The sequence below is a fragment of the Schistosoma mansoni genome, chromosome 4 (genome assembly GCF_000237925.1).
Source record: "Schistosoma mansoni strain Puerto Rico chromosome 4, complete genome".
Lineage (NCBI taxonomy): Eukaryota > Metazoa > Platyhelminthes > Trematoda > Strigeidida > Schistosomatidae > Schistosoma > Schistosoma mansoni.
Window position 1 is genome coordinate 9,030,200 of NC_031498.1, and position 23,807 is coordinate 9,054,006.

The 23,807-nt window shown below is 32.1% G+C and overlaps 1 protein-coding gene across 1 annotated transcript in view; it reads left to right on the forward strand.

Moving 5' to 3' along the window:
* Positions 1 to 1,336: 1,336 nt before the first annotated feature.
* The window catches only part of Smp_126800 (putative mkiaa1688 protein), a gene marked incomplete at both ends in the record, with an annotated part of 29,424 nt that continues 6,953 nt past the window's right edge, over positions 1,337 to 23,807 (forward strand). The window contains 7 exons of the mRNA XM_018796733.1: positions 1,337 to 3,227; positions 5,266 to 5,870; positions 8,190 to 8,262; positions 12,227 to 12,374; positions 14,890 to 15,131; positions 15,291 to 15,394; positions 17,279 to 17,436. Of these exons, the coding sequence (XP_018651845.1) occupies positions 1,337 to 3,227; positions 5,266 to 5,870; positions 8,190 to 8,262; positions 12,227 to 12,374; positions 14,890 to 15,131; positions 15,291 to 15,394; positions 17,279 to 17,436 (3,221 nt within the window). The remainder of the gene's footprint in view (positions 3,228 to 5,265; positions 5,871 to 8,189; positions 8,263 to 12,226; positions 12,375 to 14,889; positions 15,132 to 15,290; positions 15,395 to 17,278; positions 17,437 to 23,807) is intronic.

A 23,807-nucleotide genomic window follows, 5' to 3' on the forward strand; every position in this document is an offset into this window, starting at 1 on the left:
AAGCTAAAACCTGTAGTCATGAGTTACGTAATCAGCATAGATCAAAATTAAACAGTATTATTAAAAGTATAGAGTAAATAATATAAAGTAAAATATATCTATATATTCTTGACGCTTATCAGGGCGTTATGTATATAATAGGGTCTTGCTGATAGTAATGCGTTCTAATATCAAATCCCTGATTTCAGCAAACATTTAACCTTAAATTACTGTCTATAACTCCATTGCTGTAATAAATGATGTCTTTAGGACCACGAACAATCATAGCACTGACAACATACCTACAATAGCTAGGCATTTTCCTAAGTAAGTAATGCTTCTGATAAAATAAAAACCCTTTTCACACATTAGTTCATCGTTTCAATTTCCCGGTTAGATTTCTTCACGCTAGTCTTAACTAACCGTTTACTGTTTATACCTGTGATTTTTTGCTAGTTCTCGTCAACTCTGACCTAATAAAGGATGTTGTCTGTTCCCACTGTTATTTCCTAATGCCTTTGTTTGTTTGTTGCCAGTAATCCACTGCTTTTTACAACAACCATCTGAAGATCATACTAGGCTTTTAAAGGATTAAAGTATCTACCAAGAATGATCACTGCACTTTCATCTAAGTAAACATGATTGTTAGCTAAGTACTGTAATATATATATTCTTTCTCATCAGCTGTGAATTTGCATTTGGATTATATGGTATTAAAATTTTGATTAGATGATAAACAAAATATGAAGAAATTTTAAAGTAAGTAGGTGTAATAATACTCACCAGTCTATAGTTATGTTGACATATATTCTACATATCAGAAAACCGATTATCAATCCATCCATGACAGACAATACAAAATTTTGTGTAAGGATTGCGACATCTTATCATATTCCAAGTCTAGAGAATAAATTATTAAGACATAAATAACCATGCTTAGGCAATAGAATACTTCAGAAGCTGTCTATATGGTGGAACGATATCCGCATTTTCAATACTTTGTCGAGCATTTGAATCCCTCTGCATTTACATCGGTTTGAGCAACCACATAATGCCACTAGCCTTCATGAATAAAGTTTAGTTTAAAATTGTCTTCATAAACCTTTACTCGGTGGTTACGTTATTTTAATATTTGTCATCTACTTATATTTGCATAATATTTCACAATACACATACATATGTACGCAATTAATAATTTATTTATTTTTTACTCTAGGATATGGGAGTACTTCGACGTTCAAATAATAATAATATAAATATTGATTATCAAGAAGAACGCTTGTCAACATCCTTAAACCAAAGGAAATGTACTAATTCATTCATTACTGCTGAGATACCAGATTATTCATTCAATAATATGGTTGTACAACAGGTTAATATTAGCAATAATAAATTAAACCATTATCCCATGCCTATATCAACAAATAATAATCATAACCATTCAGCTGCAATAAATGAAACTATGAATAGTATTCACTCGCCTTTATCATTATTATCTAGACCAACAGTTATAACTGACATCCCTAACACATCGAATACAAATCATGTCAGCATTGATAATCAACGTGTTCGTGATTGGTTACGTGACGCTGTTGCTACTACAACTAATGAAATGAAATCCACTGTTATTAATAACAATACTGTCATTGCTACAACAACAGCTAATAATAATATTAATGAATTCATCATTGACAATAGTAACACTAAGAAACCTGGTTGTTTATCTGATCGTCCTATCCGAAGACATAATATTCAATCATCACAACTTCAAGGATTAATAGAATTCCCTGCTCCATCTGAGGATCAATTTCCAAATTTACAATTTAAATCAGTTTCTCATTCAGTTAATCCAAATCATAATAATTCTGTCAACTTGATTTCTGTTTATGGTAGTACATACCAAACTTCGTCATCATGCAGTACCTCCAATTATCCAATACAATACGATCAAAATGTACCTTGTAAATTTATTGACAATATTATAACTACTGTATCTTCTGAATCTACTACCAGTATTCAGAAAGAGTCTGATGTAAATAATTCTGATGAATCTATTACTGATATACAACAAATCACCAACCTTAGTAGCGACAAGTCATTTCAGTTTTTCAACTCTAGTATGTGCGAAGTTGTTAAACAATCCTCTATGCCTCCCACAATCTCATATGGCATATCACAACCAGTCCCTCGCCAGCGTGCATTTCCTCGTACTAATCCGACTATATCACGTCCCTCCGGTAATGGGACTTGTACTCTACCTCGACCTTGTACTATCCCATCGGAAGGGTCACCGATCTCTTTGTTCCCTTCTGTCGCTCTTAGCCAGTTTAGTGATACCAGCTCTGCAAGAGCTTCAATAACCGACTCAAAAATTCCTATTATTCATGGATCAGACTCAAAAGACTCATCTTCCTTAATTAAACAAAAATTGATTGAGCATGTATCAAGTAATCTGATACCTGAAGATATTTCTAATTCAGATAACACACCTGAATGTATCATAACTTCTTCATCCCAAGTTTTAAATGCTTCTCTTAAAGTTTCTTGTTCAGTCAATGAAGTCATACCTTCATACTGTTCTAATAAATATAATATCAAAGTATCTTCTGGCAATTATCTTCCGGTTGATAGTCCTCTATCCGCATCCCCTCATCCTTCTTCTTCACCTTTATCTCCTACCTCATTTTCAAGTGCATCGTCAGCCACTGCTTTGACAACTGCTAATTCTGAGGAAAGTATAGATATGCCAAATAGTATGATGTTTGATTCGGAAAATTGGAATGTGTTCTCACTAGATATAAAAAATGATTCTAATCTAATTAAGAATAATAAGACTACTACTTCGACTTGCCTTCTTAATACCACAACTGATTACAGTCGTCACTTTCCTACTTTAGATGAAAGTTTAAATGAGGAAGAAGATTATTTAAGACCTCCTACACCTCCTCCACGTTCAGCATCTACATTGTGTTCCCCAGGAATGCCTGGTGCTTTTTTCGTCACTTTCCCGAATCATATATCTTTGAATACGATAACATCATTCGACCAAACTGCAGGTTATATACAAATCAATTCTCCCTATTCTTCACAACCTTGTCCTAGTCCTTCGTCTACACCTATTACAAATTTGTCAGTATCTTCTTCCTTGTCGAGAAATCATCCTTCACGTGCACATGTCATCCAACCAAATTCCCGTCGAACTCATCGCTCTCAGTATTACACTCAACAAATACATACTGACTTACATTGTAAGTTTTCGATATTTAAAGTGAACGATAATAAGTGATCTGTGACTAGATTTGATGTCTTTTTGTTAACTAAGTGACGTGGGTTGATTAATCGTGATATAAAAAATAGCTATACTTATGATATTTTTTGTCTTCTGGACAGTTCTGCTACTTTTAATCATTTCTTTAGACCTCATTAGTTGGTACACAAGTGACAAGCCTTCGTTGAATTAAGGTAATTAGGTTATGAGCTACAACGTATAAGCCACTTTTTATTTCAGTGTATTATACTACTTTAAGAAAAAAATAACGGAGTAAATTTCTCAAGTTTTATAAGGCTAATACTTGTTTAGATAGTACGAAAATACTGTTTACACTGATTAACATCGTTATATAATGAATATTTCAAAATTTAGTATCTATCATGCCTTATTATCTTGTAAAATAATTTATTTAAGCAGTCATCCAATTAAAAAGGTTCAGCAAGATTCACATAATGTTTTAAATAAACAAAATCATCAAGGAAGCTTGAAACGAATAACTTTTATTTCATTTTATTTGAACACATATTTGAACGTCATAACTTTAATTCTTTCGTTACATGCAAATAAATAAAAAAAAAGAGATGAAGTACTTAATAAGCTGTATTTTCTTATGAAACATTAGTAGCTTTTTTATTAGTATAGTTCAATATGTTCTTTAGATAAGTTGATCTGTACACTATTACTCTTTTCAAGTAATAATACTACATTGCAAAAGAATGGTATATCTATCTTTCTGATTATAAATATATTTTCAATAAAATCATCATGCTATGCTCTACACATGTGTACCGTTATGATAAACTAATAAAATTTTATAGTGATTTTCGCATAGATTTACGTGATTTTATATTTATTCTCTGTCAATCATTTAAAATGTGCACTTGTGATTACATTACACAATCATATGTATCAACAGTGAATATAACAATCATAACACTATTAGATACAGTTATCAATGTCATGTATTGTTGTTCACATGTAATTCCGTTCTTGAAAAATGTTTACATTGTTTATTGCATGTACTCGCGTATGATAACAGATTTTTCTCCTAAAAAAAGATGTAGGAAAAATGGCATGCAGAAATTCTGACTTGAATTTATCTATCTATCAACTTATAATTGATGTCGTTGTATAGAATGTCCCAATTATAATGTACATTATGACTAGTTTGTAGTGATTTTATCAATATTTAACTGTATCACTTTTTTTCGGCTAACTTATTATCAATTTCAATATTGACTGAATCATTCAACAGTATACCGATCAGTTACTTAATGGTGCCTGCAACATTTCATTGTCTTTTTGCTGAATTGTTTGTAGTAATGTAATGATATTCAGCTATATGTTAAATTTAATGAAGTGGTACTCTGCTGATTTGTAGGAGTTAATATGGTACAATTCCAAATATCTTAAATCCATTGTTCAGAATCATTTTCGAAGTATTTATGTCTCCTAGTAAAAATTCTTATCTTAACATTAGAATGTTGTATGTTTAATATATTACTCGTACGTTTGTCTATTCTACTGTACACAGGTCAATAAACTTCTTTTAAGATTTGTTTAAATTTTTAACGACCGCATTACATGAATTTCCTAACAAAGTTGACCTCGCAAAGTTGTTGATAAAACTTGGGGAAAACTCTTATGGAGTTTGCAAAGCACTGATGAATTTTTAGTGAAAACAAGTCACTAAAGGAAACCTCTCTTTTAAAGTGAATCAAACATTTCAGTAATAGTAGTGAAAACAGCAAAACTTGTATTTAAATTACTTTACTCAGACAACCTAACATCTACTAAGCTGTGTTAATGTCTACTTTCCTCAAGATTTTTGTTTTCCTATCTAAAGCTCTGCATCCATCCTTTTAAGCTTAAATGTAGATCTTTTATGAAATCAGAATGAAATGTAGACTCTTAAGAAGATTTAAAATTGAATTCATTGTATATTTACTTTCCATCACTTGTGTTCAATGTTTATCATTAATTTTTAATGTCCATTGTCTTGGTTATATACACAGCTCTTTCAAACAGTAAAGAAATGCAATTCAGTGAAAACAGTGTTGTCGATCCTGCGTGTTTCATCCCACCAACAGATTCGTTTAACTCTCAACAGCCTAGATTCATTATGACGAGTCAACCAAATATACAACTTAAAAGTACAGATTTACCAAATGCTGTAGTTTGTAGTACAAATGGTGGTGCTAATGTGTGGAATACTAAGAATATCACTATATGGGATGGTAGTAACTGTTTTAAATCTAATACCAACGAATCAATTCAAATAGTTGATTCCAATGTAAGCAAAACGGCAGTGACATCTACGGTTGTATCAACAACTACGAAAGGATATTCAACAGCTAATCTAATGAATAATTTTCCACGTTCTGCTTCTGGGGGTTTTATTGGCCCTGCTGAAAGTACAGATTCATCTTCTGTATGGACTTGTGGTTCATATAACAATAATAATAATCGTTCACGTCCTACAACACTTCGTAAAAGTACACAACAAATTTATGTTCATCCAGGTCATCCAGCATTTTCTTCATTCATTGGACCATTTGATTGGCCGAGTCATTTATTCAAAGCAGACCAAGACATATTTACATTAATGAGTTGGACGAAGGTAATCTGACCTATTTATTCATAGTTTCCAGTTTAATGTTAGGTTTCTTTGTTATTGTACCATACGTAGCTAACGGAAACTGCCTTATGTCTGATTCCATAGAATAAAACAGTAAATATCTAACGTAATATAGCGTTTATATTTTCTAGCGGTATAACGTTCATTATATCAGCTGTTTGCACATGTTTGACGGTTCACTACTTTTTATGTAAATAATTTAATTTTTAAATTAACTCATTCTCCATGTACTTAGGTATGAGCCACACTTTAAGTGTGAGGGTTAATGATACTATCCTATTGCCGCAGTCGAAGTAAGTGGAGCGGGCCTCGAACCTGGGACTCAGTTGCTAAAAGTCGAACGCCTTAACTATCGAACCATCGCTTCTTTAAATAAGTAGACTTATTTACGAAAAAAATGACTCAACTAACATTCCTAAAAGTGTAATGAATAGCACTCATTCCCACATTTTACCATATTCTTGACTACTTTCTCTCCCTCCCTCTATGTACATTCCTGTTCATCATTACCAAAAGCATTTAAAAATGTGTCCTACAGAGAAATATTACATCTAAACCAATGTAAACATATTTACATGTATCTGCATTCACGGAATGACTCTATCGCAGCCATTTAGTCACATCGGCATTCAAAATTATTTTAATATAGCCCACTTTACTATTATTACTATTTCATTCATGAATACATAAAAGAACAGGTCTTACCACAGCATTGAATAAGTTTCTTTTATTTGTATACTAAGGATTTAATAGGTAGTCCCATGTTTCCTTGGACTGCGTATTGTCAATAACACTTAGACTAATCGCATCACTTATTTGAAACAGTTATATTCCTTAATTACTAAATTCATCTCATCTCACACCTTTGGTTGTCAGCTCAGTAGTCTAGAGGTTAAACATTCGCACGCGGGTCCTCGGTTCGATCATTGCGTACATGATTGTTGATGTGCACTTCCAAGTAGTCCCATACCAAGACGAAAAGCCCACCCGGTGCTCCCAGGTTTCCAATGGTAGACTAACTTAGATCGGTTCATGATTTCAATAAAATAAAAGACAGGTTTAGTTTTGACGTCGATGGACCTTCTTTCTGTTTAAATGTTTTCAATGTGATGATGAATGTCTCTACCAATTAGTCGAATGTCGATTATTGACATCCAACTTCATTTATTTTGTATTGTAGTGAGATTACCCTGTATAGTCATCGCCACTTAACTGCAACCACTGGGAACTTGGTTTAGTCTTGGCAGATGTCACTATCAAATGTTGATGTCATTTTGCAGCAATATCTGGTGTTTTGGTTATAAGCCAGTTGTTATATCCTCGATTTGTTTATCCAATAATATACAGGGAAGGATTTGTCTCAATCTATGTTAAGGTCTTGATACGATGGGCTAACTGGCTCAACCTTGAGGCTAAAAATGAGTTAGTCCGAATTGAGACTAATGGCCTCGGGCAGAAAGACGAAAACTATTCTATCACCTGATTGGTTGACAAACGAGGAAGCAAAGAGAAGACCAGTCAACCGGAACACTACTTCACTTATTCCTAATCCTCGATTCAGATTAGTGTTAAAAGATACATGAATAGATAGATGACTAACATAGTCACAACAGACAAACAATTAGAAAAATACAGTTATGTCCAAACTAGACATTAGAGTGGAAAAATGGACTAAAAAAGGTTACGTTGAAATTACAATACCTGTGGAACAGAAAAGGGTATGTCAGTGAATTATGCATCAAACGAAAGCTTATGGTTTATAGAATAAACCAGGGACAAAACTAATTGTTAGTATTTTATAGACTTTGAATTAAATGAAACAATGTTCCCAAAAATAGCTTCCGTTGTTCGTCGTGGCTTTTTTTATTTCTCTGTTCACATCACTGGCTTATGAAAACATTAAGAAGATAAGCATCTTTTTTGCATTTGTGCATAAAGTTGACTCATTGCTATCACTTAGTTGTCTTTCGAATCTTCTTTTCCAATGTTTTCCATTCTCTACTTGATTTTAATATTTTCGTAGACATTTACAGTGTGTAACCCCGTACTTTCCGTGCTATCATTAGTAAAATCATGTTTCAACTGTAAAACTGTTGATGGATTTATAGTTTTTCAGGATTTTCCGAATTGACTGCATATTTAAAATGGCATGAGTAATTTCATATGAGTTCTTTGCGTAATAATGAGAATATTCCTTTTATTCAATATAATATATTTAGTATAGTATTCATTTCTCAACTTACAATACTTGCTTAATTCATTTATGAATCATACCGTACTATTGGTTTTTGTTCATTTTAGTCTAATTTTTCAAAACGTATATTGATATCCTCGGAACCTTCACTAAAGAAACAAGTTGCTCAGTTGTTTAAAGGTAATCTTTTTTTCTATATTCATGTATGGTGACGTTATAACAGCAGTTATTTGTCAGAGGTTATCGATGTACAGTTAATATAGTTAAAAAAAAATTATATAACACCAAATCATCCCTCCATGTTTTTTACATTAAAAGCTATATTAATATGTAAATAGAGTTATCGATACAACAAATAATGTTCACTACAAAATAATAACCGTCTAATTTCTTATTAACTACGAGGCTTTAATGCTTACTAGCTCATTATGGTCAATACAATTAATTAGCCAAGTAATTTTCTCCACTCATTTTACTACTTTGTACTGTAATTTTTTGTAACATTTCTGAAGAAATTTTCATCTATCACATGGATAGTTCAATATAATACTTTAAGATTTTATCTTATTTTTTTCTAAAATGATTCTTTTCTAACACTCTCGGTTTCTATGTATTATCCCACAAGTAAATATCAGTGAAAGTGTTAAATTGCTTAAACTTTATTTTTAATTATTTTTCATTTAAGCCTTTTGTATATATATATATATATATATATATATATATATGCACATCCCATAATTGAGTTTCATGTGTAAATTATCAAGTTTATGCACATATCAATCAAAGAAAACTGATGGTAATGTTTATTAACCTTCTTTTTTTCTGAAGTAGCCTCTCTTCGATTCTTCACTTTTTCGTTTCCGTGAATCGTCAGTAACTTCATTTGGGTTTCTTGTTTGCTCCCTCTACATTTCCTTACGTAAAAAATCTTATAACAATTTGTGAATACCCATGAAGTCTTAACATTTGTTCATATTCGTGTTTACCAATTTATTTTAGTTACCTCATTCAAATTCATACAATGGGCTATCGTTTTACACTTAGTATACTAACTTCATTAACAGTCAGTCAATTTCGGACCTTACTATTGTTTGGTGGGTGGTTGTCACTTTCCGGTTCCTCACATCATGGAAGGATATATTTTGAAGCATCTGATAGGGAAAACTGGATTGACAGTGATAACCTATGAGTGTGACCCCAGAGCCCAAAGGATAACTGTATAAGACTGGTCACTCACGACCTTTCAGAGAGTAGTGCTCGATGTGTTAACTTTATGTTTTAAAGGTCTGGTTGCCGTCGACAAAATTCTGTGGGACAAGTTGACCAAATTGTGATAAATTTGGTAATTAAACCACAGTCATCACTTTAAGTTTCTAATTAAAATCTTTCAAAACATTACAATCAGTATGAATAGTTCGATAAAGAGTTTTTCTACTATAAAAATCTACTTTAAGTATTTAGAAAAGAAAGTTGTTACTTTGATTATTGTGAGATTTAATCGATGCATTGAATATCACATTATGAAAAACAAACAATTCTTCAACTTATTGTATACTCCTGTATATTGTTTACGGTTTTATAATATCTGTCCGCTTCTACTATTCTGAACGTTTATATGTCTTACTTGAAGTGTGCGGTGATAATTTTGTCGAGAAAGACAGTGATGAAAGCTTCAACTGAAGAGACAAAACAGCTTTAAAATCCTCATCTTGAGCTACAATTAGTTTGCATTACTTCACAATGTTTATTCTTTGTTTATCTAATCAATTAAATGACGTCACTGCGTCTTTCATGTTGCTCATTATTTGGTTGTTTTTTAATGTATAATTAGCGTAGTTTTATACCAAAGTAAATAAAATATATAGTCTTATATCACATTCTAAACTTTGTTTTTCTTTTATGAAATTGAAATTATCATAATTCTACTTTTATTCATTAACTGTAATATTGTTCATCATACAATTGTACATCTGATGATGTGGTTTGATTTATTACATTGTGATCGGTTATTATTTATTTATTCATTTAAACACATACATATTGGTACAAGGAAGCACCAGATACATATGCGCCTCACAAATCTCACTCGATTTGTGTGAGGGCTGGGTTACTGCCCAGACGCCCAAACTTAAGCAGGTGGTTTTCTTAGGGGGCCAGACCCGGAGACTTTGACCTAAAGGTCTGATCCACAAGGCAGTGGAGCATCGTAAGGAGATGCAGTCCCATGGTAGCCGGTGACCAACAATTGGTTCATACGCCATTTGTTCCCTCAGAATCCTGGAGCCCATGTGTACCATTGGTTTGGAATCACGGTTTCCCAACTTCCCTAGATGAACGCGCCGTGTCCACCAACCCGGTTAAAGCGCAGGACATTCGCTTTTCGTCCTCTCAATTTTGTAAACAACAGTAATGCCACGAGGAGGCAGTGAGTAAGACTTCCCTGGCAGAGGCTATATACACGTGGACATATGAGATCATTTGGAGAGGGAGAGCGGACTCTCCCCACTCTTGGCCGTACCAGAGCATTCGGGGGCACTTAGCTATTATTATAGTTATTAGGGATTTTGTTACGGAGTTGTGTCTCATAAATTGAGGTCTTTAATTCTTATGCCTAACCCTCCTTCTTTATATGAGCTTGAAACTATCGGTAGCTCGAGATAGGGACCAAACCGAAGAACTTATGACTTAATGCCAAACTTGTCACCGCTGTACCACTGAGTTGGAATATAACAACTTAATTCCACAAGGAAGTCGGTATAATCAGTAATGTTTCTATGATGATTCTGTGTGTAATCTAACTTTCATCGTTAAAACGTTACTTGACAATTATGTCTAGCATTAAATGTCACACGAAATGTAAGTAGTGATTAGAACAAAATATGAAAAATTTGTTGTGTTTTAGATTACCAATGTTTATTTCTATTACAATTTAAGTGATTGTCAAGAATGTGTCATAATTTAGATATTAATCTTAAATTTCAGCGCTATGTTGATAATTTTCTTCAGACTAGTAAAATGAAAGAGAGATCTTATCGATTGTTTAGAAAAAACCTAAAATGGATACCAATAAATTAGCGATTGCAATTAATGTCTGCGATTCAAATCACAATATTGCTTAACATAGGTTCGTTCTTATTGAGAACTGTATTTTTAAATTCTTCGGAATTCTGGAAGAATGTTAAAAACACCTCCCAATTAATCAATAGAAACTTCCTAGGGAGTCATATCTTGATTAGATAATTACTGATTTAGCAAATTTTCACCAGCTTACGTAACATCATAGTCAGTCACAAACCTATTAGTATCCTTCATTTCTGTGAGTAGGGAAGACTGTAAATAATAAACTGTCAACAGATTAAGAATACTAAATCATACAACAGTAATAAGTTAGTCGAAAACCCATGCTAAAAGTAACATATAAAATAATCTAGTTACCTAATAAATATACAATAAAATATATTCAATAATAGTCTATAAATTAATCCTGGCAGTTAACATTCCTTTAGCCTTCGTCGGATATAATAAGACCTATACAATGTTCACGTACATATTTCATTAAGCATATGATAGTACACTGTAAACACAGCTACTCATTACCATTGTGTTCATGAATTGTAACAATTTGTGTTTGATTTTTCATAACTTCGATGGAACTTTTATCTTCACACATAAAATGCATTCTCACTGCGAACATATTTGATAGTGTGTTGTGGCTGTACTCTCAGGTGATCATCAGTAATAAAGTATGTATTGACTTATGAAACATCTCTAAATGCACGTAAATATGTTGAAAACATATTTCTAGCTCTTCGCTTCTATGAATTATTAGAAATGAAATCGGAAACAGAATAATTGACTAAATTGTGTCCAACGCTACTTAGCAATATGTCCAGTATTTTTATAACACTTAATGAATGTTCAGTACTTCATGAAATTTCCTATCTAGAAGTTATGTTTGTTTCTTGCATAAAACTATCCTTTCGAATGCTTGAAATGAAATAAACGACTACACATTATAAAATTCAATAATGTACTCAAAATATAGTTTCGTGTATTACATAAATAATTTGGTTTTGACTGAATAATGATTATTAATAGTATAACATTCCAGCTAGAATGATTTTTGTATTCCATTACATTATAGTGATTCAGTCATTTATGGGTGATAGAAAAGCACGTCTTAGTCTGCCAGATTATGGTTCAATTATTATTCATCGTGCCTTGAGTTCGGCAAATTTACGCGATGAATTATATGCTCAATTGTGCAAACAAACGACAAGTAATCCAGATGTGTAAGTTAGTGATATTTTTAAAATCAAATATATAAATCATTGTAGCAGCAATGAATCTAATGTGACTTTTTGTTGTAATAATAATCTCTGATTACAATCTTATCTTCTTATCCATAATCTTTTCGCTTATATTTTTCATTTTATTTTGTAAAACCGTCTGATCTGTTTTCTGTGTACCCTGTTCAATACTTTTAGACGTAGTCAGTTACTTCTAAAATACGTATCTTCTAAGTTGACTATTATGGACACGAAAACACTGAACTACCTAGTAAAATGTCTTGTTTTAAGGAAAGTATAATTTCGCTTTTAAATTACTACCTACTACTGTTGTGATATTTCAGTGAACCTTCTCCATGATTTATTACATTACTCCCGTTGAAGAATATAAAGATATTAAAGTGTAACATCAAACAAAATTTTCAGAAGTCTATATGACAAATCTCATTTACGTTATTCAGTTGATAGCCTTAATCTTATCTTACCTAGTCTTACATACGAGTCACACCGTTGTTGTTAATGTATTAGTCTGCGTTAGTTATCTTTAGCCTTGACGATCAGTTAACAACCATCAAATGTCTGATGACCAATCTCGTAAGGTGGAGATGCGTTTAGTTTTACAGATAATTTAGCTGAAGTTCAGTGTTAGTCTACTAACCCTACACACGAAAAGCTTTTTAATTCGATCAATTTTTATTATCATCGTTATATTTTCCTAGCAGTTCGTTATCAAACAATTTATACATTCATGTACTATAAAATGATTTTGTTTATTTCAACAATTATCTTATTTCTTTACATGTAATAAGGTCATTTTAATCGAAACGTAAACCGTAGTTTCACATTAGCTTCAAATTACGATTAACTAAGACATCTTGAATGTATCAAACATGTATTATAGATTTTAATCTGTTATGGTAGTAATTCGCATATTTGTTTATCCAATGCACTTGACCATTCACTAAAATAATTCTGGAATGGATAAGCTTGTTTATATAATTTTGCACAAGATTTATATATTTTTTTGTTATCATTATCTTTGTTTATTTATTATTGATGTGCAGTATATGTTCTCTTGATATACGGAAAACGATTGTGACATCTGCATAGAACAGTTGTTTATACTTTTCTCATGAGAAATAGTCTCTTATGTAATAGAATTCACGTAGTTTTTTTGCATTAAATTTTGTATATTTAAGTGATGTTTGTATTTGATTTGGTCTATTTGATAAATGTCAATAAATTCAATGTTTACGAAACATGTGATTCTTTAAGTACATTATACTTAGAAACAGTTGTATACATATATATATATATATATATATATATATATATATATATATATATATAAATTACGAAACGAATTATGCGATTAGGGTAAATATTGTAATCAACCATATTTAACGAAAGCAATTTTAACATGTCTGTATTAAAGTAGGAGCATAAAGTAACAGTATGCCGGAAACTTTTATCAGTAGACTTAAGTATAACAGCGGTTACAAATTTAATATCCCTATAATTTCATTAATGAACTGTCATTTAACTATCAACACGGACTTTTCAGGCTTCGTCGGGATGGCAAATATTTTGGATTTATCGTAAATACATTAGTTCTGAATTAGTTTTACTGATATTGTGTGACATGTCTCAAGATCACTGGCATTAGTATAACTTGATTCACTCTATATCTTCCTTTGAATCTTGCTTGAGTTTCATCATTTTTTTCACAGACAGCTTTTTTCTATCTTCCGAACCATATTCTCAACTTTTAGTTTTTCACATCATTGTTGTTACATCAATCCGATTCCTTCGCTACTCATTTTGTTAATTTTATCTCATCATAGTTGTATAGTATAGCATTGCATATTTGTGCCAGGTGCGCTACACTGATTATGACTGACTGACCAGAAAATTATAGTCACCGTATATTCCGTATATCCTCCCTGTTTTGATTTTGTCATTAAAGTGCTCGTTTCACGCTAACAGTTTCAGTTAACAAATTGCCTACTACAACATCAAATAGAGTTTTTCATAAATCCAACTCACCTTTTGATAATAAATAAAACCCTAGATTGACAAGTAATTTGTTACAAATCGCTTCAAAGAAATCAATTCTATAAATGTTTTTATTCAACTTTAATTTCTAACATCACAACAGCTGCCAATATAATTCGTCTTTTATTTTGTGTTCTTTTATTGTTGCATACCCTTCTCACTTTATTCCACACCTATATTTCATCCTGTCTACTACTGTGTTGTTAGAGCTATACAGTGTATACTTTAGACATTTTACTCATTCTAGGTGAACACCCTTTTGCCTACTTTTTTGTTTTGACTGGTTACGAATTGCACAGTAATTCGCAATGATAGGTGTTTTTTGTAGACTATCGACAATAATTCTTTGTTTCTATTTAAGGTCAATCTGTTATGTTGCCTATTGTTTTGTTTTCCAAAAAAAATTCTATCAACATTGTTTACATTTTATTTTTACATATTCATTGTATTATATTTTTTTTAGGAAAAGCCTTACAAACGGCTGGGCTCTGTTATGTGTCTGTCTTTATTACTTCCCACCAAATAGTAAATTTCGTGATCATTTATATGCTTACCTTCAAAGTCGAGCAGATGCATCGGTCATTTTGAACAGTGGTACAATTACTACAACATCGACTAATTTTAATCAAAATGACATGGTTGAATTCAATAACCATACTGTATCAACTGAATCCAGTCTTAAGACAGCCACAGCAATCGCTTCTGGTTTGAATCCGTTCAGTGCTAATAACAGTAATAATAATCTTATGCATAAATACCAACAGTCAAATGATTTGTTAACTAATTCAAAACATTTCACTTCACATTCTAATCATAATTATACAATGGGAATTGCATTAGGTCCATGGGACCGTCCAACTGCAGCTCATTTCGCACGTGTTGCTCCTAGATGGTTTGTCCGTTCATTAAATGTTGGTGTACGTAAAACATCGATTAGTCCGTCGATTGAAGAAATATGCCATGTTAAGGTATATGTTTAACTTTTTCAAATGCTTGGTACAAGTTATTTTTCTACAATGTTTTTTATTCTGCATTTGAAATGTTATTCTACTATAAAAGGTACTTTCCTATTAGCGTTACCATCATGGACGAATCTGTGGATTTTTGTGTTTATTGGCAGTCCGGAGGTCATAATCACTTCAATTTTTGTTAACTTATGAGATGAATCAATTGATGTTAATTTATCATTCCACACGCGTTCGGGATCGTGGATGCATACTGCTAAGGAGTGCCGTACTAAGACGAAACGGCCGTCCAGTACTTCCACGTTTTCAATGGTGGTCTAAAATTGATCGGTTCGTGATTCCGATGAAATTTATCATAGGTGTTTTTACATACATATATTACTCAGGCTCAATAAGTAGCTTTTCTCTGTTGCTTTTTTACTACTACTTGTACATTTGTAATTCAATAATACAAAAAATTGAGTTTAGAAAAACCATTTTAATATACCCATAGTTTATTTATAGATCGTTAATAAATTCATGCGTAATACATACTACCCCAAACAAGTGGCTCTGTATCACAATTTGATTAAAAAGGAAAATATCAATTAATTAAGTCATTTTACTTCGGTTTTGATCAAATCCGGTAGTATCCCTATCTCTAGCCCCTAGTGTAGTTCTATGCTCAAGTACCGAATGAGTGTATTTAATTTAGTTAAAACTTTAACTGGTGTGATGATGGTCACCGTCACCACATCTAAGTTAATTTTGGCTTCAATTTCGCGAAATTTTTTAATCCCACGTTCTTATTTTCCGTTTATTTTTAGTAAACCACATAGGACAGTAAACTGATTATCTATTAAAAAAATATCAACACATGATACAAATCATCGTGTTCATTATTGACCTTTATTTTACAACTATGTTTATTCATTTATTTGTATCCTGAAAATTTCTGTAGCTAAACATCGTCTACGTAGATTGTGTTTCACTTCTTGATTGTGATCGATTTAAAAATAGTAATAATAATATTAATAATAAAGAGGTTTCATTGTCAGCCGTCTTCCACAATGTCTGTATGGACTTTGTGTTTCGATCATTTAAAAATTAGCCCAGACAAAGAAAAACGTTTTTTTGATGCAAGGTTTGTGATATGAAGATCAAATGTTAACAGTTGTAGTAGTAGTAAACACAAATGAAATAATTGATTACTTTCCTGTAGGGTTCTCCTTACTCTCATTATTAATATATACGTCGATTTGCAAGATACACTAGCTTGCCACTTAAAGCAGTGCAATAATTGAAAATAACTGGCATTTTGTCATAAACTGCTGATGTTGATCACATAGGTGAATCCTCCCAAGGTCTGTTTTCCTAATTAAAAAGTCTCAACGTTACTTTTTTCGCTATTTCATCTAAAAAAAATTTATCTGGAGTAAGTATACGTGTCTGTTAGGTGGTTGAACATTGTCGACAAGAAACCCTGGAATGAAATTTCACTCTATTTGGTGCCCGCCAGCATGATGTATCTGAAATATTGGTAAAAATGATTTTCTTTATGTTATTCGGACCAAATTCACTCAGCTTCACGGTCTAAAATGTTACCATTAAGCTATGTGAGCCGCTACTGACCTCCCGTTTGATTGAAATTTTCATAATCGTTCTGTTCAGAGCTTTTGTGAATCACTTACAACCACCTTACATCTTAACATTATGCACACGATAAAGATTTACTTAGATTAGTTGCCAATTTACATCGTGGTCGATATAACTCAATAATCGCTAAAAAACTGGACAAATATAGTAGTCACTACTCAGTGATCAGTCAGTCATATATACACTTTTACGTACACTTTTTATCACTGCTTCTTCAACTATTTGTATTTGTTTTTGGTTATCATCTCCAAGGATTTTTTGTTAAAACCATGTGTATTCGGTAGTTCCCTGGATGAAATGATGCAAATACAAGCATATAGATTTCCTCATTTACGTTTACCATGGATACAGATATTTCTCACTGAAGAAATTCTACGGTTAAATGGGGCGCGAACGGAAGGAATTTTCCGGTAAGTGTTATTCCCTGTTCGTTTATTTTAATTCAAAAAAATGGAAAGTCACCTTTATATAGAAAAAATGGGCACTCCAAAATGTGCTTTACAAAATTTTCAAAACATAAGCATCCACAAACTAAGTAGCAACCACATAATCTTACAGAATTGGTTTCACTGTGTTCTGATGCTAGCCATGTTTGGTATTATGTAAAATCAACGATTTACAATATCAGTTAGACTCCTACCATTTTATTAGCTGAAATGCACAAAAATATACTAACCTAACACTGATATATTTTACGTAAATTGATTGCTTTTTTATCCTCTGAATATTTAAACAATGTCCAACCCTCTTCATCTGTTAACCTACTTATAACATATAAGCATTATCTGGTAGACTGTGGAATGTTCTTTAGGAAAATGAATCTTTCAACTACTTATGCAAACAATCTCCTTTCATTTGAAAAAATTCATTCCAATTGTATCTTCTTTCATCTGAACTGCTTCTCCCATTATTATTGTTATTATTATCATATCACTCTCATACACTAATTTCTATTCTTTTTCGCTCTTTTTTATTATACTCATATTCCTTTGTCTATCTTTTCACAACCTCATTGTTATTGTGTGTCGCATATATATTTTGGTGCTGTCTTGTACCAATGTTTATGTGTTCAAATAAATAATAATAAAATAAACGACTGACATGCTTTATGGTTAACCAATGAAGTCGTATTTGTTTATTTTCCATGTTAGTATCTTAATAATAAAAGGGTTTGCTGATTTTTTTTTCGAAAATTACCACATGGACATTTTAGCGCAGCAGACAAATAAGAGAAATTTTACTATATGCTAAGCTTGAAAGGTACATAGTCGTTATTGTAGCAATATCAGCAGCGTTTTTTTTAGTTTAATTAAAAGTATCTTGATACAACCTACCATGTATGTCGATTCAAGTTTATTTCCGTGACCAACATGTCATGCTTCATTCATCTAATCTTCCCCTAAGCTGTCTTGCCACTATTAAACCCAAAATCTTTACATTATTGATGTGTTGATTCATCGAAATATAATTAAAATATATCAATATAAATATATAAATTAATTAATACATGCCTCATTTTGGACTTTGTAAAATATTATAATTATGGACTTATAACTGTAGAGCCTGATGATGAAGTTATTGAAAACAATTGTTCGCTCAAATATTGTTCATTTTTGAATTATCTATGGGGATTTTTAAACTACTAAAATCCAGTGAGCACCCAGTTGCACTGAAGGGACTCAACGAATTCCTGAAGTATAGTGCGAAACTCACAGAAGCGAAAACCAATCTTGATTTTATTCGTAATTGCACTGTTACACACCGATATCCGAAAGCCTATTGCAAATCCTTACGACGATGTAAAATTAAACCTAATATCAAATCACTGAAAAGATATGCGCTCAGTCAAATCGAATCTCTTCAAGCATATACTGTAGAATTAGAAAGGAATATTGCATAGCGATTATATGCCGTTGAAGATCTTCCACAAAACTTAAAGGATTCATTTATGACTTATGTCCCAGAAGTACAAAAAACAAGGGAAAACAAAAAGAGAATCGACCTAATCAAAGGACTAGACAACCAGATATTTAAACCGGATTTTCCAGACGACTGTAAGCGGTATGTTTTTAACTTTTCCTCTGTTAATCTCGATAGGACTCAACTAGAGGTTTTATCATTAGGTCCTAAGTTTTGTGATAGTCGTAGACATGTGGATCATCTGAAGACTGATGTCCAGTTTGAAAATCTATTTACCCAGACACAAGACCTTACACCCACGACAAAAGTAGAACATGAAAGGTTCAAAACCACGCTGGTTGACTGCTGTAACCAATTTAAAAGCAACAAGCATTATACAAATAGTATATTGACTGATAAACATCGTGAAGCTATCCGGAAACTAAAATTGAATGAACACATTCTTATCACTAAACCTGATAAAGGATCCGGCACCGTAATTCTAAACAAAACAGATTACTTAGATAAGATGAATAACCTACTGCGTGATCAAACTAAATTCCAAAAGCTTGGTTCATGTAAAGACCACAATGAAAAGACTGAACGCCAACTAACTGAGGCATTAAAATTTTTAAAACAACATCAATACATCTCTGAGCATACCTATAATGAGCTCAAGCCTTCTGGAACATATACTCCTCGACTCTATGGCCTACCTAAGATTCACAAACCTGAGGTTCCTTTACGCCCAATTCTGGACATGTCAAACTCACCATACCATTCAACAGCAAAATGGTTAGTGAAATTATTGGAACCATTACACCAAGAACTGGTTAACCACAGTGTTAAAGACGTGTTTGAATTTGTGGATTCAATAAAAAACAGGAATATAAATGGTAAAACCATGCTATCACTAGACACAGCATCTTTGTTCACTAACATCCCCCTGATTGAAACTATCGATTACATATGTGAACAAGTGCTAGAAAAGAAAATAGGGATACCGATTCCAATAAATAAATTGAAAGAACTCCTGTTGAAATGTACTATGAATATCTACTTTAAGTTTAACAATTAATTTTACAGACAAGTAGATGGAGTAGCAATGGGATCACCACTAGGCCCGATCCTTGCTGACATTTTTCTGGCCAAACTGGAAAATGGACCGTTAAAAGACACCTTAAGTAAGCTAGACTACTACTGTCGATACATAGATGACACACTAATCGTATGCGACGAAATGGTTGACAAACAGGAGATGTTAGACTTTTTCAATAACGTCCACCCAGCTATTCAATTCACCAGCGAAGAAGAGAAAGACAATAGTATAGCTTTCCTCGACGTCCTACTTTCTAGAAGGAGAGATGGTTCCATCAAACGAAATACATTTAGAAAGAATACATGGACGGGTCAGTATACCCATTTCCAAAGCTTCACTCCTCTTCAGTATAAAATAAATTTGGTTAAATGTCTCAGTCACAGAATCAAGCTATTATGTTCTGAGGACACTGTTGAGAGTGAAATAGATATACTGAAAAATACATTGCGAAGGAATGGCTACCCGGATAAGTTCGTTAAGAAATACCTAGTAGAAAGTACTGTTAAAATAAGAAGAAATTGTGAAACAGTGAGTAAAAAAACCTTGTATTTGAAACTGAACTTCAAAGGTGACATAGCGAGTGATATTCTAACACGCCGACTGAAAAGATCGGTTGAAAGGACGTTTTACGCCGCTAAGCTACACGTCACTTTCTCAACTAAACCAGTACTCACACAATTAATCAAGGATAAGTTACCGAAGATGGGCTCTTCCATGTGTGTATACCAATTCAACTGCTCCTGTGGAGCTAGTTACATAGGCCGTACTCAGAGGGCTTTATCCTTGCGTATTCGTGAACATGTACCAGCATGATTGGGAAAAGGAGTCACTAAATCCATTAACAGCGCCATCCTTTCTCACTTGGTAGACAGTGAACATCATATCAAAATAGAAGAAGCCTTCTCTGTTTTATATCAAGTTCCGAAAACTCTACCTCAAAGAGCTAGATTACGATTACTTTACATAGCCGAAGCCATCTGGATCAACTCTAGAAAACCAAATTTATGCATCCAAAAAAAGTATATCCAGCCACTATGTTTACCTTGGCCTACGACTGGATCACCGGTTTCCTAAACTAAATATTATAGACCTCCCCCGTTTTTTTTCTTTTCTTCCTTTTTTGTTGATCACCTCTATCTTAATCTTCACATCCATCATTCCCAATTCCTTTATCGTAATTATCTTGATAACATCCCCTTTTATTACATATTATATTCACACAACAATCTTATTATTATTACTATTACTATTTATCATTATTATCTCACTTGACAAGATGAAATTCTCCTACTATGCACTTTATTCACACAATTTTTTGCATTTTCATTTTTTCGAAATTACTATTAAATCGATTGTGACTAGACACTTGATTACAAATCACTTTGACCTTTATTAAATGACCTTTCTAATTTACAAATAACACAATTTTAAAGTATATATATGTCGTAACAGATGCAAACGTTTACCATTTTTAACATATAACATTGTCAAATTAATTAATACATGCCTCATTTTGGACTTTGTAAAATATTATAATAATTATGGACTTATAACTGTAGAGCCTGATGATGAAGTTATTGGAAACAATTGTTCGCTCAAATATTGTTCATTTTTGAATTAAAATATATCATTATAGTTTGTTTGAATGAACATAAATTTCACTTCATAATTTTTTTCTGAACGATAGTTACTATTCACATAGACTGTTTCTGTACTATAAGCACCGTTAATAATGAGCAACTCAATGGTCGTGGAGATTGTAATAATTTTAACAGTTTAATTCATGAAATTATCTAAGCTAGACCACCTTTAAAAACGAAACGGCCGTCCAGTGCCTCCAGATTTTCTATGTTGGTCTAGCTTAGACCGACTCATGAATTCACCTCTGTGTCTCTTTAATTCAAGTCTTCACAATAATAACAATACAAAAACCAAAGGAAAATTATTTAAATGAAAAGATTGAATGAATAAGGTAATAGCATGTTCAATAGTCAAAACACAAACTCAACCACAACACTAGTAATAATAAATATAGCAGTTATACATTTGCTACCCTTTTAAACGTTTTTCAAATACAACTTACTTATAATCTTTAAGTTTTCTGTAATCTAAGCCCATAATTATGCCAGAATGTTGAGTTTTTTTATTTCTTTAAACTATTATTTCCACTTTAATACCTTTCTAATCGTGCTATGGTTAACCCATAAATTTAGACTATTCCATTTTTATTACAGTATTTCTTCATTTATAATTTTTATTATTTCCAGTTTTTTTTCTTCTAGAAATATTAAATTTTAGTTTTCATTAATTATTAATTCCCCATGTTGTTGTGTTGGATATCGATTGAAATATTTAGTCAGCAATGATTTTACTTGATATGTACTATTAACAGCATAAATACTCCATCCCATATACTTCACCATTCTTTCATAGAATATAAAATGATCCACGTATTTACGATTTACTGAATTTTAGATCAGAGGAGGTTTTGTGGAGAATTTAGTATTTTCACAGTTGAAATCATGAGTTTTGAATTTTCTGAATTTTGTTTGAGTTCTGAATTTTGTCTAACAAAATCGCTAGAGTAAGGAATAAATGTAGCTTTTAACAAAGTCAAAAGATTCCTTTTGTCTAGACACATTTATCACTATCCTTCTTATCTATCAATCCTTATCCACTTGTTTGTCCACTTCTAGCACAGCTGTCTTGATGACAACACAATAACACTTGAATAAAACCAACCTGTCTCTCTCTATTACACACGGAAACACGAAATGAATTTGTAATATAACCTGCTTTTTTTAGTTTATTACATTATGTCTGGTATTTCTAATTGTTATAATCTGATTTGTAATACCTATTACCTGTCTTGGTACTGTAAAAACAAATATGTAAATGAATTTTTATTGATAAATTATTTCAGCGTGAATCATGTTTCCTTATGCATCTTAGGTCAGTGGATAAGACTGCAATTCATTGATTCAAGTATTTAACATTCAGTCATTTCGACAAAATTTACTTTAATTTAGGTTTAAATAACCCCAGTGATTATCATTATCTCTTAAACAAAGTGTTTGGCTCTCATACCTGAGTAGAGAAAAATCTATTTATCAGTTAGCATTTGATACCATTATTCATAATTGAATATGAAAACTACATTATATCAATGAATTTATTTTCTGTTGTTTGTTTGTCATTTTAAAGTTAATTTGTATTACAATTCGATATCAGTTGGAAAGTCGCTGAAAACTAGGAAACACTAAACATCTGTTTTGTTCTGTTTCAGTACTCTTCAGTTGTACACATCACCCACTCCAAAACGTTTAAAAATTCTCGGGAAAAAAACATCATTTTGCTTCATAACGAGTTACAATCTTTCATATCTTGGCTTGTTTGAAGTGGAGTGATTCAGATTCTTTTCACAGTAGTCTAATCTCAATTTCTTTAACGAACTAAGCGGAATTATTAAAAATTGTTTTCCATAACGTACTATTGACCCAACTATGTTAACATGTTGATTCAGCTTTTAAGCAAGAAAATAAATCTTGTAATGTGAACTACATAAGTATTGTGATAGTCGTAGTAGTATGGAATTTATTGTAATTTGTTTTCGTTCATTGTGGGAACGGAGTATACATTAACAAATGATGTAGAAAGAGATCAAATTATTCACTATGATAACTATAATAATACTATCTATTTTCGTAAAACGTGAAAGTGTAAGTAGAATAAAAGTAAAATAGACATGTTCATCACTTTGTAGCGTAATTACGATTGTGTTTA